The following is a 14,289-nucleotide window of genomic DNA, read 5'->3' as shown; positions in this document are numbered from 1 at the left end:
GGAAGAAGTTGCACAAAAATATCTTATTTTGTAGTCTGCACTACGTATACATCGTCAGTTTTAAAGCATATGTACATACGTACATATTAGTAGTAATGTACAAACACATCTGGCTCATTTCCGTACCAACATATGTAACCTGTGGGCTTAAAGTTGTTGAAAGTATTTTTAGTAGAAAGTTTGAATGTTTATAACTTTTTATTGCGAACATTATAATTTTTTTGTACAATTATAAATCAATGTTTGGAGTGTCCGCCAGCAGCATCCAGCATTTCCTCAATTTCATCCTTTGAAAGACTGCGCAAGATTTTCCAAAACAGTAACCTTAATATTTCCCCACTCATGTTGAAATCTTCGGAATAACTCAGCCGTTGTGGTTGGATTTGGCTGTTTGTGCGCTGAATCCTTAACAATGGACCATAAATTGTCGATTGGATTTGAATCCGGAGAATTTCCCGGGCACACCCCCTTTCCGCACACCGTCAACGGGAGCTCATCCAAAACCTTGGTGGTAACTTTTGTAATGTACGCAGTGCGCATCTTGTTGAAAAGTAAGTTTTTGTTGCTGAAGGAATAATGTCTGGTCCTTCATGGATTGAATGTATATCTATAGTGGGAGAATCTTGTCTTTGTAGTAGGCGGCGTTCACGGTACCCCCACTCACCATATGCAGCTTTGTAACTCCTTGAGTACAGAAGCCACCTGCTACCATTACTTTAATGCCATGTTTTGGGACTAATATTTTGGGAATTTTTGTGGGATCTTCAGTATACTATCTTTGATTTTGTGTATTTCCTTTTGATGAAACTTCCAGCCAAGTTTCATCACTGAAGAGAATGTTATTATTGGTATTCCACTGGAAGGAGAATTTTCTGAAATAAATATTTAGCCATACCCACATAAGAAGCCATTGCTCTGACCAGTGTTGTCAATTTTACCTCTCCCGCTCAAATGAGAATGAGATGGAAAGGTAAAGAGAGACAGTGGTTAGAGTTTTAGAACTAAATGAGAGGAGAGGAGAGAGAGAGGTTGAAATTTGAGAATTTGGTGAGAGGAGAGGAGAGCGAGAGGTTATAAAAATTGACATCTCTGGCCTCACTACGCTGTAATCCTAATTTGGACCAAATCTAGTGCCACGTGGACCATTTGTCAAAGGTCGTCAGTCCAGTTAAGTGAGGAGACCAAGTAATCTCGTTATGTTTATACGGATTATATTTTCCATGTGCAGGCAAATTTTGACGGTAGTATATAAATACATAATTGAGATGGAAGCGAGATACAGTGATTTCTGCAAGCATGATGCAAGCCCATAAATGAAAACGCTCCGTTCATACTGTATATATTCTCACAAGCAAGGAGACACAAATATGTTTTAAAGTCAATAAAGCTTTATTACATATGTGTAAATTAGTATAAATGCAAAATTGGAAAGAATTTCGGAAAACGGAGTAACTTCAACCAACATTTTGTTCTTCACACTGAAATGGAGCACCTCTCCGAAATGAGAGACCAGTCGGTACGTGAGTGATCTGCATACCCGTAAATTCCGTCAACTCCCGACTCTTCAAAAGAGCGGGGATCAAACTACGTAATCTATTCATTTGACGCACATCGACTTCCGGGGGTTGGTAACACCGCTCGTACCTAAGACTAAACCCGTCAAAAGTGCAGCGGTCCACGCGTATCTCGGTGACATCTGCCGGGCCATAAATAAATTAAGTTTATTTAAATACTACTCGAGGTGCTTATGTTCTGCTTTGAAAATTCTCACTTTGAAATGAGGTCGTCAAATATTCAAGGAAGTCGACAAATTTCGAAAACCTGGTGGGAAACGGAGCCCCCACTGAGATATGAGTTAACGTCTTGATGGGCGCCAACTTTTCAAAAATCGTCCTCAAAAAGACATTCTCACTCCAGACACGAATGTTGACATCAAGTCGTCGCACGGATGGAAACCTGAGACCTGAAAGGTTAAAACGTTAAATTAATTTTCCTGAGCGCCGGGCCTTCCATAAATTGTTCCGTACAAAAATAAGTAGTTGTATTCATAAACGGGACATGTTTTTTTTAGGAATTGTTATTCAGTGAAAAAATTGGAAGATGTACATACAAGTTAAAAACCAACAGGATTTTTTAATGAAAAATTGGTATGGCGAAAATATGGCTAGACTTTTAAAAATGCGAACATTCCTTCTGTAAAAATTGAGTTAAGCTACATATGTACGTAGCTCACCGACACCCGACCAATGAGGCCCCTCCCCCCATTTTTCAATCTCCCCCCAACACCCAAAATTATTTATTATGTTTAACTTCAAACTCACCAATACACTCCAACAACTTGATATCCTCAATCCCACCCAGTTTCAAGGTCGTAATTCCTCCCCAACACGCTATATCCCACCGTAAAATAGTGCCCACGCAAATGTTCGTCATTGCAGAAAGTTCCTTCGGTACTTCGTACAATTCTAAATGTTCCAGCTTTCCCATTTTCTCGAAATCCGTCCTCCCACACTTGAAAGTTCGCATGACTCCGTTTTGAAACCATTTCAAATTTGGAATCCCTTCCCGCGGGAGGTGAAACTGGTCCCTGAACGGTAAAAAGTCATGCCAAATGCGAGACCCGATAATATCATACTGCACGACAGACCCGGTAAAGTCCCCCGTTAATTTCAACCGCTCCAGGGAAAATTTAACCCTTTCCAGAAATTTATTCAAATTTTGTAAACTCGTGATCTCCGGACGAGTTATCTTTCCAATGTCCCAATGAAATTTAAAGGTTTTCAAGTTATTAAAATTGCCCAGGATTGAGGACAAAGAGTCATCTTTAACTTGAAGATATTCCAAATTTGGGCTCATGGTTAAGAGAAATCTTAAAATTTTTTGCTGCTCTTGGGAATGTTCCAAATTCCGGAAACACTTGGATTTTACAACATATCGAATCTGTCTGAGGTCCAGTTTTTCAGAAATTTCCGTTTCACATTGAGAGATAGTTAGGGTGGGATTTCGATGTCTTCGATACCTGTGCACTTTTTCGTGATCCATGACCACGTGTAAATTTTTTACCTGGTCCAGGCGACAGTTTGCGAAAATATGGTGCAAAAAGGGGCCCACATTGTCTCCACCGAGGACGGAAAGGTGTTGAATTTGAGCGCGAAATTGTACCAGTAAATTTTGCGCTTGTGCTAAATTCGTTTCGTCGTTGGGGTGAGCGGTAAAAATGACGGATTTGAGCAATTTTGGGGGAAAGGAGGCCAATTTTGTGGGGTTGATGAAGGGGCTAAGAGCGACGCCATCCGGTAACGATACGACCCGGTTGAGGTGGACGTGCACCCGTGGCGTGACCAAGGAAAGGATGATCTCGTTCCAAAGGGGGGACACGAGACGGAATTGGACAACGTCGGCGTCATCTTGGACATGTTGTAGTATCGCTTGGACAATCTGAATGTTTAAAATTTGAAAAATATTTTGATTAAATTAAAAGGTAAAACTATTTCGAATTGTGTGCTATTTTTATCAATCATTACCAGTACGTTCGACATTGCTTTGGCAGCAGCCATTTTACGGTTACATACATATAACGATAATCTTATTCACAATTTCAACAGTCTGGTGGTAATCTTGTAATTGATATAATTGATTAGCCCAATAGCCGTATCGTATTAAGCTGTATGCAACGATACATGTGCTCTTCTCACATGTGGCTTTTTACGAATGAGTTGAACAAGTTGGAACTATTTGCATTAAATAAGGCGTTCTAGCTACACTTTTTCAACATACAAATATTTGAAAAAACACCCTCTGTGAGCGTGTTTGTACATACATGTGTAAATACATACATATGTACATATGTGCATACGAGCAACGTGGGCAATAATATTCCTGTCCGACCCGTGCAATTATGGTAAAGTTAAAAATACCTGTAAGCGTGTGATTTACATATTTAGTAACAAAATCAAGTACTTTCCTGGAAGGGAAGGTTTTTAAGAATTTTTACACATTCCTCGAAATCCATTATTAAAATAATACCAAGCAGTATTCAACCATATGTTTATTTATGTACATATGTATGTATGAATGTACATAAATAAATACACATGAGTTTTTGGATGTGGTATTAGTTAATACATAATGTCCATGGTAATATTTAAAGTTTAACCAGATCGGTATAATGGCAAACTTTTATTTATCGGTATATGTACATATGTATGTTCATTTAAACTTAAGGGGGTGTATGTTTACATCAATACCCGCGTTTACATATTATGTAAATATATCAGATTTCAAACAGTCTACTCTATGTATGACAATTTTAATGGTTTCCCCCCTAGTGAATTACATATATTTATTACCGGTTCCCATAGTGAATTTGATGATAATTGTCCATATCAATTTTAATTAAATGTCTCATTTCGATTTAAGTAATTTGGCTAAAATTTCAAAAATGTTTACCTGGATTTTATGCCCATACATGCATACCCAGGCAATCAAGGGTTGTACATATGTATGTATGTATGTATATATGTAATTGGTACAAAATGCACACCTGTACATACATATGTACATACATGCCAGAATTTAAGTCATAATATGTACATAATACATAAATGCATTCATATATATGTACATAACATGCATACGTATTTATGCATGGGTACATACATATGTATGTAGACAAATATAATTTGTGCTGACTTTAGCCATGCTGGTATGAGCTTCAGAAAGGGAGAAAAAGGTCATTGTCACCCTGCGCAGGGTGCAGGCCTGCATATGTACATACATATCAATACTATGGATACTAAATAAATACGTACATAAGCATGCATACACATGTACATTAATTATGCGTGCATAGCATACATACATACACCCATATATATCAATATACACGCATGCATGTATACAGGATATGTACACTCCATTGTTCGGACTCACAGGTGGGAGAAAACCAGAGCACCCTACGGAATTAGAATGCCAAAGCTGGGAACAGAAATGGCGTTGATCATGCCCCTTTTGGAAATACAATTAGCCCTTGATGATACGCGATACAGCGAAAAAGGTCACTAAACAAAGATTAATTTTTATTTGCAGATTCTCCAGTGGAGCTGGCAGTCTAGGAATGAACAGATGGCCTGCGGTAGCCACGCTTTTACATACATATTACATACATACATATGTACATAGTCGCTACACCTCAAATTTCCCGCCTGGGAATTTTTTGACCATGAAAATCCTTCTGTTGTGAAATCGTTCCCATTCTGAAGACTCTGACTGTGAAAGCAGTCATTTTCATAGCACAGATTTCTGCAATAAGATGTCAAACATGTGCGGATTCGAATATTCAAACCCACCCGCCAACTAACTTTTACCACCACCTCTTACATACAAACTTCCCAGCACCCTGGGACAAAACTTTTGGCAAGACTGCGTGCATTCCTCTCTCCTCTACTCTAAATTACACAAATACACGCATACTTATACTGTATTACTGTTTATTGTAGAAATGTATGTATGGACGCGTTGATTAAGCATGTTACCGTCAGGCGTAACAAGATTTCTGTAAATAAAGCCTGATGTCAATAAATAAATAAATAACATATAATGTTGAGAACGCAGCCCACTACGTAACAATAAGTTACATGATTCCAGCTACGATTGTCTTATCGACTATCGTGATGCAAACATGTACATATGTACATACATACATATTTAGTGTACTCAAAAGCCGTTAAGTTTTTATGTATATGTATGAATGTGATGCAAATAATTAATTTGACAATGAGAATTTCTCAATTAAATTGACGACCTCTTCTCATAGTTGGAGTCTCATAGGATGAATAATTACCCGACTTGTGGAAAAATTCATGGTTTATTCTTGCCGGATAAGAGGTTGGTTGCTTGCAACTCCGAGGCCGCATGTGTATGTACCTTGCAGGGTTGGCCAAGATACTACTCCAAGATACAAGTACAAGTACAAGATACAAGATACTGTATTGTATCTTGTATCTTGAACGAGGTCCAACAAAAGTATCTTGTACTTGTATCTTACTCCCACCAGTTTGCTGGAAAGTATCCCAGATACTTTTCAAGATACAAGATACTTTTCATAATTTTTTCCTCCTTCAAAGTTTTATAGCCATGCAAAAACTATTTAGAGTTTCAGTGATTCCGTCATTTAAAAAATGATTATTTAGATTTTGAGTATGCTGTAAGCTCTGAATTTGTTTTTCGTAGGGTAATTTGGATTAAATTCAAAATCAGTTAAGACACCGCAACTACCGAAAAGTTATTCGAAATTCTAAAAATATCTTCCTCGGAGCCTGTTAGCAGTTCAAGTCGTCTGCATTAATAAAATATATGTAGAGCAAATATTGATTGTTAAAAGAGTGCCGACAATAAAGTTGTACTACATATTTACAAGTATACGTGTATGTAAGTATGTACATATGTACATATGGCTTAATGCCCTCATGTCACATGTACATTAGTTGGTGATGAATATTTTAGAAGGTAAATTTTAAGAAAATCTTTAGGTTTACGCCTGTCTTGTGAATAACTGAACGACAATTTCAAAATCAACCGTTTCACAGTTAGAAAATTAGAATTTAAGTGCGTTTTTTGATTTTGGAAAAAATGTATTTTGTATCTTGGGAAAAGTATCTGGGATACAGTATCTTGTACTTTGTATCTTGAGTGAAGTTACCAAGAAGTATCTTGTACTTGTATCTTGGAATTTCTGCAAAGTATCTTGTACTTGTATCTTGTATCTTGGAAACAAAGTATCTTGGCCAACCCTGGTACCTTGGCATACTTTCACACCGAGTTTATCCAATCTATGTATGTAAATAGTTTCACGTGAGTTTGTAAATAGCTTTCTTTCTTTCAATGCACCTACATACATATGTACATACATATTTTTAACCAACGAAAATACGTCGATTTTCTGTCCCACAGATTTATTAAATCAAAATTAATATATTTATGTACGTATCTCAAAGCACACGTAATTATTGAGCAAATTGCAGAACCCATTTTAGGGGTTGGGTCAATTTTTTACATACATACATACATACTTGTATATATAAGTATGTAACTGTTAATTATTGTGTCGGAACTTTCAGCCCAGTATGAAACCCGTCGGAGTGCATGGGGGGCGCCGTAGTTTTCTTCTTGTTAACCTACTCTGACATTGCCTGTTCAATTCATAACGTGCGAAATTTATCGATGCGGAAGCAGAGATCAACGCCGACCAATTTTGCGGCGGCGCCAATTTTGGTGACTTTTCGGCGGGGCGGCGCGGCGGGGCGGCGCGGCGTGGCGCGGCGTCTCAATGTTAAAGGTATAGGAAATTCGATTTTTCGGCGGCGGCGGCGCCTAAAACTGTGCCGGCGTTTGGCGGCGCGGCGGCGTAAAATCGGCGGCGTTGAGCTCTGTGCGGAAGGTTCCGTTTCCACAGAGGTTGAATTGAAACTATGTGAATGCATGCAATGGGAAAAAATTCCATTGGGATTGGGTGCCAAACTCGACGATTTAAAAAAGGGCAACAAATCTGTGCATTGGGTCAAATTCTAAACGGTTAAAGGAGTGGGGACTAAAGATGACACCCTGAACCTAAACTGGGTCACTACAGGAATATGTGAAAACGTGACTCAAAACTGGCTGAGCAGGAAGTGTCTGGGAACAAATTCGGGGGACAACGTGGAATTAAAAGCTTGTCAGGATGGGGATTTTGATTTCGAATGGGAACTTGAATAATCGTATCAAATATGTGTTACATATTTGATAGTATTTCATATTGTATTGACATATTTTGGCGAATTATTATTTTAACTGGATCAAGGTTGATTGAGCATATGCCCATGCGAAATGTAATATATGTACATACATACATACATACATACATACATAAATCATTAATCCGTTAACCTTAGAAATTTTGATTTTAGCGATATTATTAATTGATAATTATGCATTATTTACATAATCAAACTGTCCAGTTTAATTTGAGGATAAATCCACGCTTAACACATACATACATACATAAATATGCAAATATCTGTAAAAGAGGTCACGTGGTAATAAAATGAGTTATGGCACTATGCGGGTATGTAGCCGATTATAAAAGTATTTATTTACATACAAACCATTCGGTGGTACATAAACTATTAGAAACTGTGTTTTTAGACGTTCCTCAATCTGTAACGCTAACGATTGTCATCAAGATCACACAAAGAAATACGTATTTATGCATATAAAATGGCAGAAACACAAAAACACAAATCGCCCATGAATCAGCGACACAAAAAAAATCAATGGTTTCAAACTACAGAGAGTGAAGCAGGTTGCTGGGGACAGTTTTGTTTTTGAGATTTTGCGCGCCAGGAACAAATTTTAAACTCAAGTTCTTAGCCACCGGTTAAGTTGAACCTTCCGCAACTTTTATATATTTCACATTTGACCTTTGACCCACCATGGCGCCATCACCTTCCTTCGAGTGCGAGCCACCGTTTAACATGTTTTCCAAGGACAAAATGTGCTACAGAAATTTTTTTAAAAAACCTACGACCTTTAGATTCACGGTCAGTTCAAATTATGTTTACAAAGAGGTAAATACAATTGGAAATAAGCGCGAAGCTTTATCGGTTGGATTTCCATCATCCCCAAAGCGGAAATGAAGACCCTGCAGAACTAATAAGTTTATCAAGAAAATCGAAAATTTGACCAACAAGGAAAATCCAAGAAAATTCAAGAAAACATGGCCAAAATGTAGGGAGTGAGTCAGTGAACAATTTAGAGGGTTATTCATTTCGATTTAAGGCAATGCCGAGAAAATGCCGAGAACATGTACTTGACGCACCACATGTCTCGGAAAACCGTCGCCTACGAAGTTCATCTACAACAAAGATTAGGGATTTCAATTATTTCACAATCGAAGACACATGCCAAGTCACCAGAAAATTAGTCCGATAATTTTTTTTGATTTGGTACTTGTAGCAACGACTTTTCTAGCCGAAGGCGATGATATTTTGATGGATTTTGGAAAATTGTTCAAGAAGAGCTGAAGACGGTGACGTCTCAAATGTTCTCAAACGTTGTGACAACTTTCAAAAAAGGGTTCGATTAGTTAGACAAACTCATCGGCTACATATTGAGCCAATTACAAAAATTTATTCTCCAAAATTAAAGCTCCAGTAAATAAAATAAAACTTTCCCCAGCAACCTGCTTCACTCTTTGTAAATACAGAACATTCAAAGAACATGTTGGCATAGATGATTCCGGCGTAGCTGGTGAAGGTGATTCACACTCACGTCACATTACTAACAGTTTTGCCGGATCACTGTGAAACAAAGCAAACCTAATTGTATATTTTGTAATCTGTCATCCAAGTCACCAAATAAATTCAAATTACAAATCTATAATCCAACCTTTTCATAAATTTTTCAATCTTCTTCCTTGCAATTTTCATATCGTGCAATTCGACGAGTTTGAAAAGCTTGCCACCATTTTCCCAGCTTTAGGCAGGAGAGCTTCACAAGTGTCAAAGCATTAACTATTTCATCATAAAAATAGCCCCACTTGTCGTCCAGTTCGCCCGTGTACAAAAATTTCAACAGGATTTTCAACCCTCCCGAACTAATGTCGGGTAGAGTAACGACTCCTTCCCGCTTCTCGGTCATGTCCGTTGGGAACATGGCGGCGAAGACGGTGTTTTGCATGGAAAGGAGCACTCTGTGGGCCGGAATCTCTTGATTATCCCTCGTTTTCAATGTCACATCTGATCCCGCTCCACTTTCCAGCATGGCAAGGATGGCCGTTCTGTGACACGTCACTTTTAGCCCGCTCTCTCTCCGTAACGATGTATATATCGGAATCCCTCGGGGAAACGGTGAAGCTCCGCGCGCCATAAATTTTAAGGTTGATATGCATTTTTGTAACCTGTTTGGAAAGCTTTCCCTGTACCGCCCCGAGCGTGTGGACTTGATTACCCGGGTTGTTCAAAACCCATGCAGCCTTTCTCATATAGTTTGAAAAGTCTCATAAAATTGGTTCCGTGCTGGTTGAGGTGAACTTCCGGTTGGTCATTTCTACGTAAGCGAATAAAGGTTTTTGACTCATTATGAAGCTGTGTTTAGACATGGTTACATACATTGTGCCCAGGTTAAGCCCTTTTTACATCGGAAATTTGACTGCCACAAATATTGGTGGCATCGAGATTTACACCCGAATTGGCAATTTTCCTCACCAATATGCGTGGCACGTTTATTGGTGGCCCAATTTTGGTGCTGCACCAATATAAGTTCAACCGGTTGAATTTATATTGGTGCATCATCCAAATTGGATTCACCAACTCCGCTCTGATTGGATGAAGTTGAAATCTTCACCGCCAAGGGGGAAACCTGAGAAATTCTCGCATTATTTTTCACTGAGAAAAATCCCAACTCGGACAAACAGTCGGGATTATGATTTTATCCCTAATAAATTGACGAACTGTTACGAACTGTACATAAGTTGCTGTTTCCATATTCAGCGAGAGAGAGAGAGAGAGAGAGAGAGAAACTGGGTTTTTGGGTATCCACCACCACCGCAACGACAGTGCCGTATGAGATTCGTCTCACTTTGTCCTTCCCACCGTGAAAATTTAATTTTTCGACCGGGTTTTGTTTACAAGTTTTCTTTACAAGTTAAATATTGCTGCATTTTGTTGGATAATGATGGTGATGATATAATCTATTTTTTTCCAAATTAGCATTGGTCTTTTGGTGGTTGTGAGAATAATTAGTGTAGGAATCGTATTGGTGTGGAGCCATTGATTGCAATTTCTCTCAGCGCCTCAGTAAGGTTATCCTTTCAGATATATATACATACGTGATGATATTATCCTGATACGATGTGATAATATGAATTGAATAAAGCTTTTGAGTTGATTTGATTGAATTGGATTATTGATTGATACTGATGAGGATTAAATATTTGAAAAATGTGTATATGTTCAACATGAATTGAATAATGGATGTTATAACATAAATATATTAGGTGGGACATAATATATGTACCTAGGGCTTCCCACGGGACGGGATGGGGCTGAATATTCTCGGGACGGGATGTCCCGGAAGTTAACGAAATAAAAAAAGTCGGGCGGGATCGGGACAGCCTTCGGGACGGAATGTCCCGAGATCCATCCCGTCCTACCCCATCGGGATGAGACATTACAAAGCTTACATCATAGTAAATTCAAATTCCAATTACTCGGCTAATTGTTGACGGATTTCAAAATTCAAAAAAGTTTTCTAAACCTTGGTCATTTCTATGGAACATGCATATTTTGTTTAATGGAGTCCCCACCCACCAGAAATTAAAGAAAATAGTGTCGTCAGGGTCGTAAGTGTTGAGTTATCTGCATTATAGAAAAATGGCAAAAAAATCTACAAACAAGCTTCCATGATGTTTCTATCACTGGATGAAATTTTATAGCACCACACACGGACTGTTATGAAGAGGCTGGAGAAATGAGAACAGTCGGATTCGTATGCAAATGCACGGCGGATCGATTGATAAGAAAATACAGCAGGGATATAAGTAAGCAAATGAGAGAATTAGTTTGACTGGTTTGAATACATTTGTATGCATATTATACGGTCTATGTACTGGTGGACATTGTTACCTTCAACAGATAGTGACAACGAATATATAGTCAAATTTCATGAAACTGTATGAAGTTATGAAATTTTATAAAGTTATAAAATTTTATGAGATCATGAAATTTTATGAAGAGTTTTTTTAAATTAAAATATTTTTATGAAAATAAGAAAACGCAAAACAATGTTTTGATTACAATGTATACATATATACATGGTGTAAATAAAGTCCCGCATACACCCCAAAATCTTGCCCGCCACTGTGGAAAAGTGGGTGTAACTCTTTTGTTTCTGTGTTTCTGTGAGTAATATTTTTAAAGCATGTCTACGAAACGTTTATCTTCGCGATGTACAAAAAGGGATCGAAATCCAGACACTGCTGGGAAAGCGACAAGGCGTGAGAGAAATCGCCCGAAAACTGGGAGTATATCGAAACACGGTCAGTTTGTGGAAGAACAGAGAGTCACCGAGTGGGGCAGTTGATCCTGGTCGACCCACAATAACATCCCCAACAACTGACAACATGATTTAAAAAATAATGTACCGAAAATCGGGTAGTTCAATAGGAAAGTGTGCGGCGGCCCTAAATCTCACAGGACGGTTCAGGCGTTTGGGGAAGAAAATCAGCCCTTCCACCGATTAGAATCATTTGAAAAGTACTGACTGGGGCCACACAGCATTCAGGAGTCCGAAGAAACTAGTTTTGAGTACCAAAAATATTGCGGATCGACTAAAATTTGGCGATATTACAGAAAAAACCGCTATTTTACTGCAGGGGGTGCTGAAAAGCTCCGAACGGGCGAGGCGTGGATATATCTTCATCCCCACGTTAACCCCCAGAATACAAGCTACGGAACGGAAGAAAGAAGCCAAGCCGCCCCATCGGAGTCGCCGAGGAAACGCCTAAAAGTTATGGTTGCTGGTGGATTCTGCTCCCGAGGTGTGACGGAACTACACATTGTTCCTGATGATCAAAATATCGACGGCAAATATTACCGTGACCACGCCCTGCCTGTCTACTTGGATGCAGTGGAAGAAAAGCTACGTTTTCCAAATAAGAAAAAAATAACTTTCCAACAAGATGGCGCCCCAGCCCACACTGCAAAACTTGAAGCGACGTCTTAAGCCATATGGGGGAAGGGGTGTGGCCCGGAAAAAGCCCAAGCATGAACCCAATAGAAAATTTCAGGTCTCATCTCAAATCCAAACGACATGAGGAGCCAGTTCCACGTGATCGGGGATGTTTAATTCGTCGTTTTCGAAAAGTTTCGAAAGAGATTTCGAAAACAACTTTGGAAAATCTTGCATAAAGTTTCAGGAAAAGAGTTCTGGAAGTGAGAAAAGCATCAGTGGGACCCACTACATACTAAGGTACGTTGTGGCATTAACAAGAAATTCCAAAAAAAATTTGAAACCAAAGAAATATTGAAGCTTTCAATTGCATTGCAAGTGTATGCGGGACTTTATTTACACAGTGTATATATAAGTTCATTAAAAAAATTATAAAAAAACAAAGCAAACTTACAATTAAAATTAAAATTATACTAAAACTTAACACCTAGTCACTATCACTTTCGGAATTGCCTTCTTCAAAATCACTTTCCTGTTGTTGTTGGGAGTGGTGGGGATATTGTCGGGGGACGGGATCCTTGCTTCCGTATCGAAGACTTTGCTTCAGCCGCAATATTTTGTATTGCAGCTCGGAGAGTCTTGACATCTGCCTTGGTCCCGGTCCAAATCCCGGCTGCCCTCCTCCGCCTCTGTTCTGTAATAACAAAGTCGGTGACATCCTCAATTGCGTAGGGGTCGATCTGGTTATGTCCAGCCTTGTCCTTCAAGGATGCCTTAGACCACCAGTACCGATCCCGAGTTACGATGGCTCGAACCAACTTCTTGGCCATCTGGGTTTCGGAGGTGGATTACCTTTTGATAATGTCCATCTTTCTCTTTGATAGAGTGCACCGACCAATTTCCGCCTAGGCTTCGTCGGGGAGATTCTTCCTGTCTGGGTTGTGCCTGGGCTTCTACCTGCCTTCGGGGCTATGCAATCGTGTCGTTACGGGCAGCGAGGTCGTCCTCCAGTTGCTGGATGAGGGCGGCCTACTCGTTGATGTTTACTTCCTGAGCATGTAACTTTCGTCTGATGATGTCCAACCGTAAGAGGATTTGTCGAGGTCTGCACTATCTCCATCGTCCTGCCCAGCTCCCGGCCTCTGACCCACTTGTTCAAATACATCGTTGATGCTGGCGATGGGGGTGGGCTAGTGCCCCACGACACCGAGGTCTACATGGGGCCACTTTGGTCTATAGGAGTTCCAGTTCAAGTCCCGAGCGCAGTCCCAATGGTCCTCCCAATCAACTGGGTTCTCCATCCGACGCGGGTTGACGAGAGTGAACTTCCCCAAGGTTCTGGCAGCCAGGTCCTTAGGAATACGAGAAGGGTGGCGCTAAATAAACTCCTTTGATTGGCCTTTCTGGTGTACTTGCTGCGGATTGTTCTTTTTGAACTCGCTAAAGGCGTCCGTTTTCCTCAGTGCTATACAGGCCGCCATGTGCTGCTGGGCAATGTGGGCGGCCTGTACCGTCGCGTCCCCGGTTGGCGAAAAGAATCCACAGGGCTGGAAAGGGCATTGGACGTGTGTGGGCTGTTTCTCT

The 14,289-nt window shown here is 39.7% G+C and overlaps 1 protein-coding gene across 1 annotated transcript; it reads right to left on the bottom strand.

The window, feature by feature from the left end:
* Nucleotides 1-1,366: 1,366 nt before the first annotated feature.
* LOC118433451 lies at nt 1,367-3,762 on the bottom strand. The gene is made up of 4 exons (XM_035845383.1): nt 3,525-3,762; nt 2,322-3,438; nt 1,772-1,963; nt 1,367-1,696 (listed from the first exon to the last, which is right to left on the bottom strand). The coding sequence occupies exons 1-4, from the start codon at nt 3,555-3,557 to the stop codon at nt 1,455-1,457; spliced, it is 1,584 nt and encodes a 527-aa protein (XP_035701276.1). The 5' UTR covers nt 3,558-3,762; the 3' UTR covers nt 1,367-1,454.
* Nucleotides 3,763-14,289: the final 10,527 nt, after the last annotated feature.

The sequence above is a fragment of the Folsomia candida genome, unplaced genomic scaffold (assembly GCF_002217175.1).
Source record: "Folsomia candida strain VU population unplaced genomic scaffold, ASM221717v1 Fcan01_Sc053, whole genome shotgun sequence".
NCBI classification, from domain to species: domain Eukaryota; kingdom Metazoa; phylum Arthropoda; class Collembola; order Entomobryomorpha; family Isotomidae; genus Folsomia; species Folsomia candida.
This window is presented reverse-complemented; position numbering and strand designations above follow the sequence as displayed.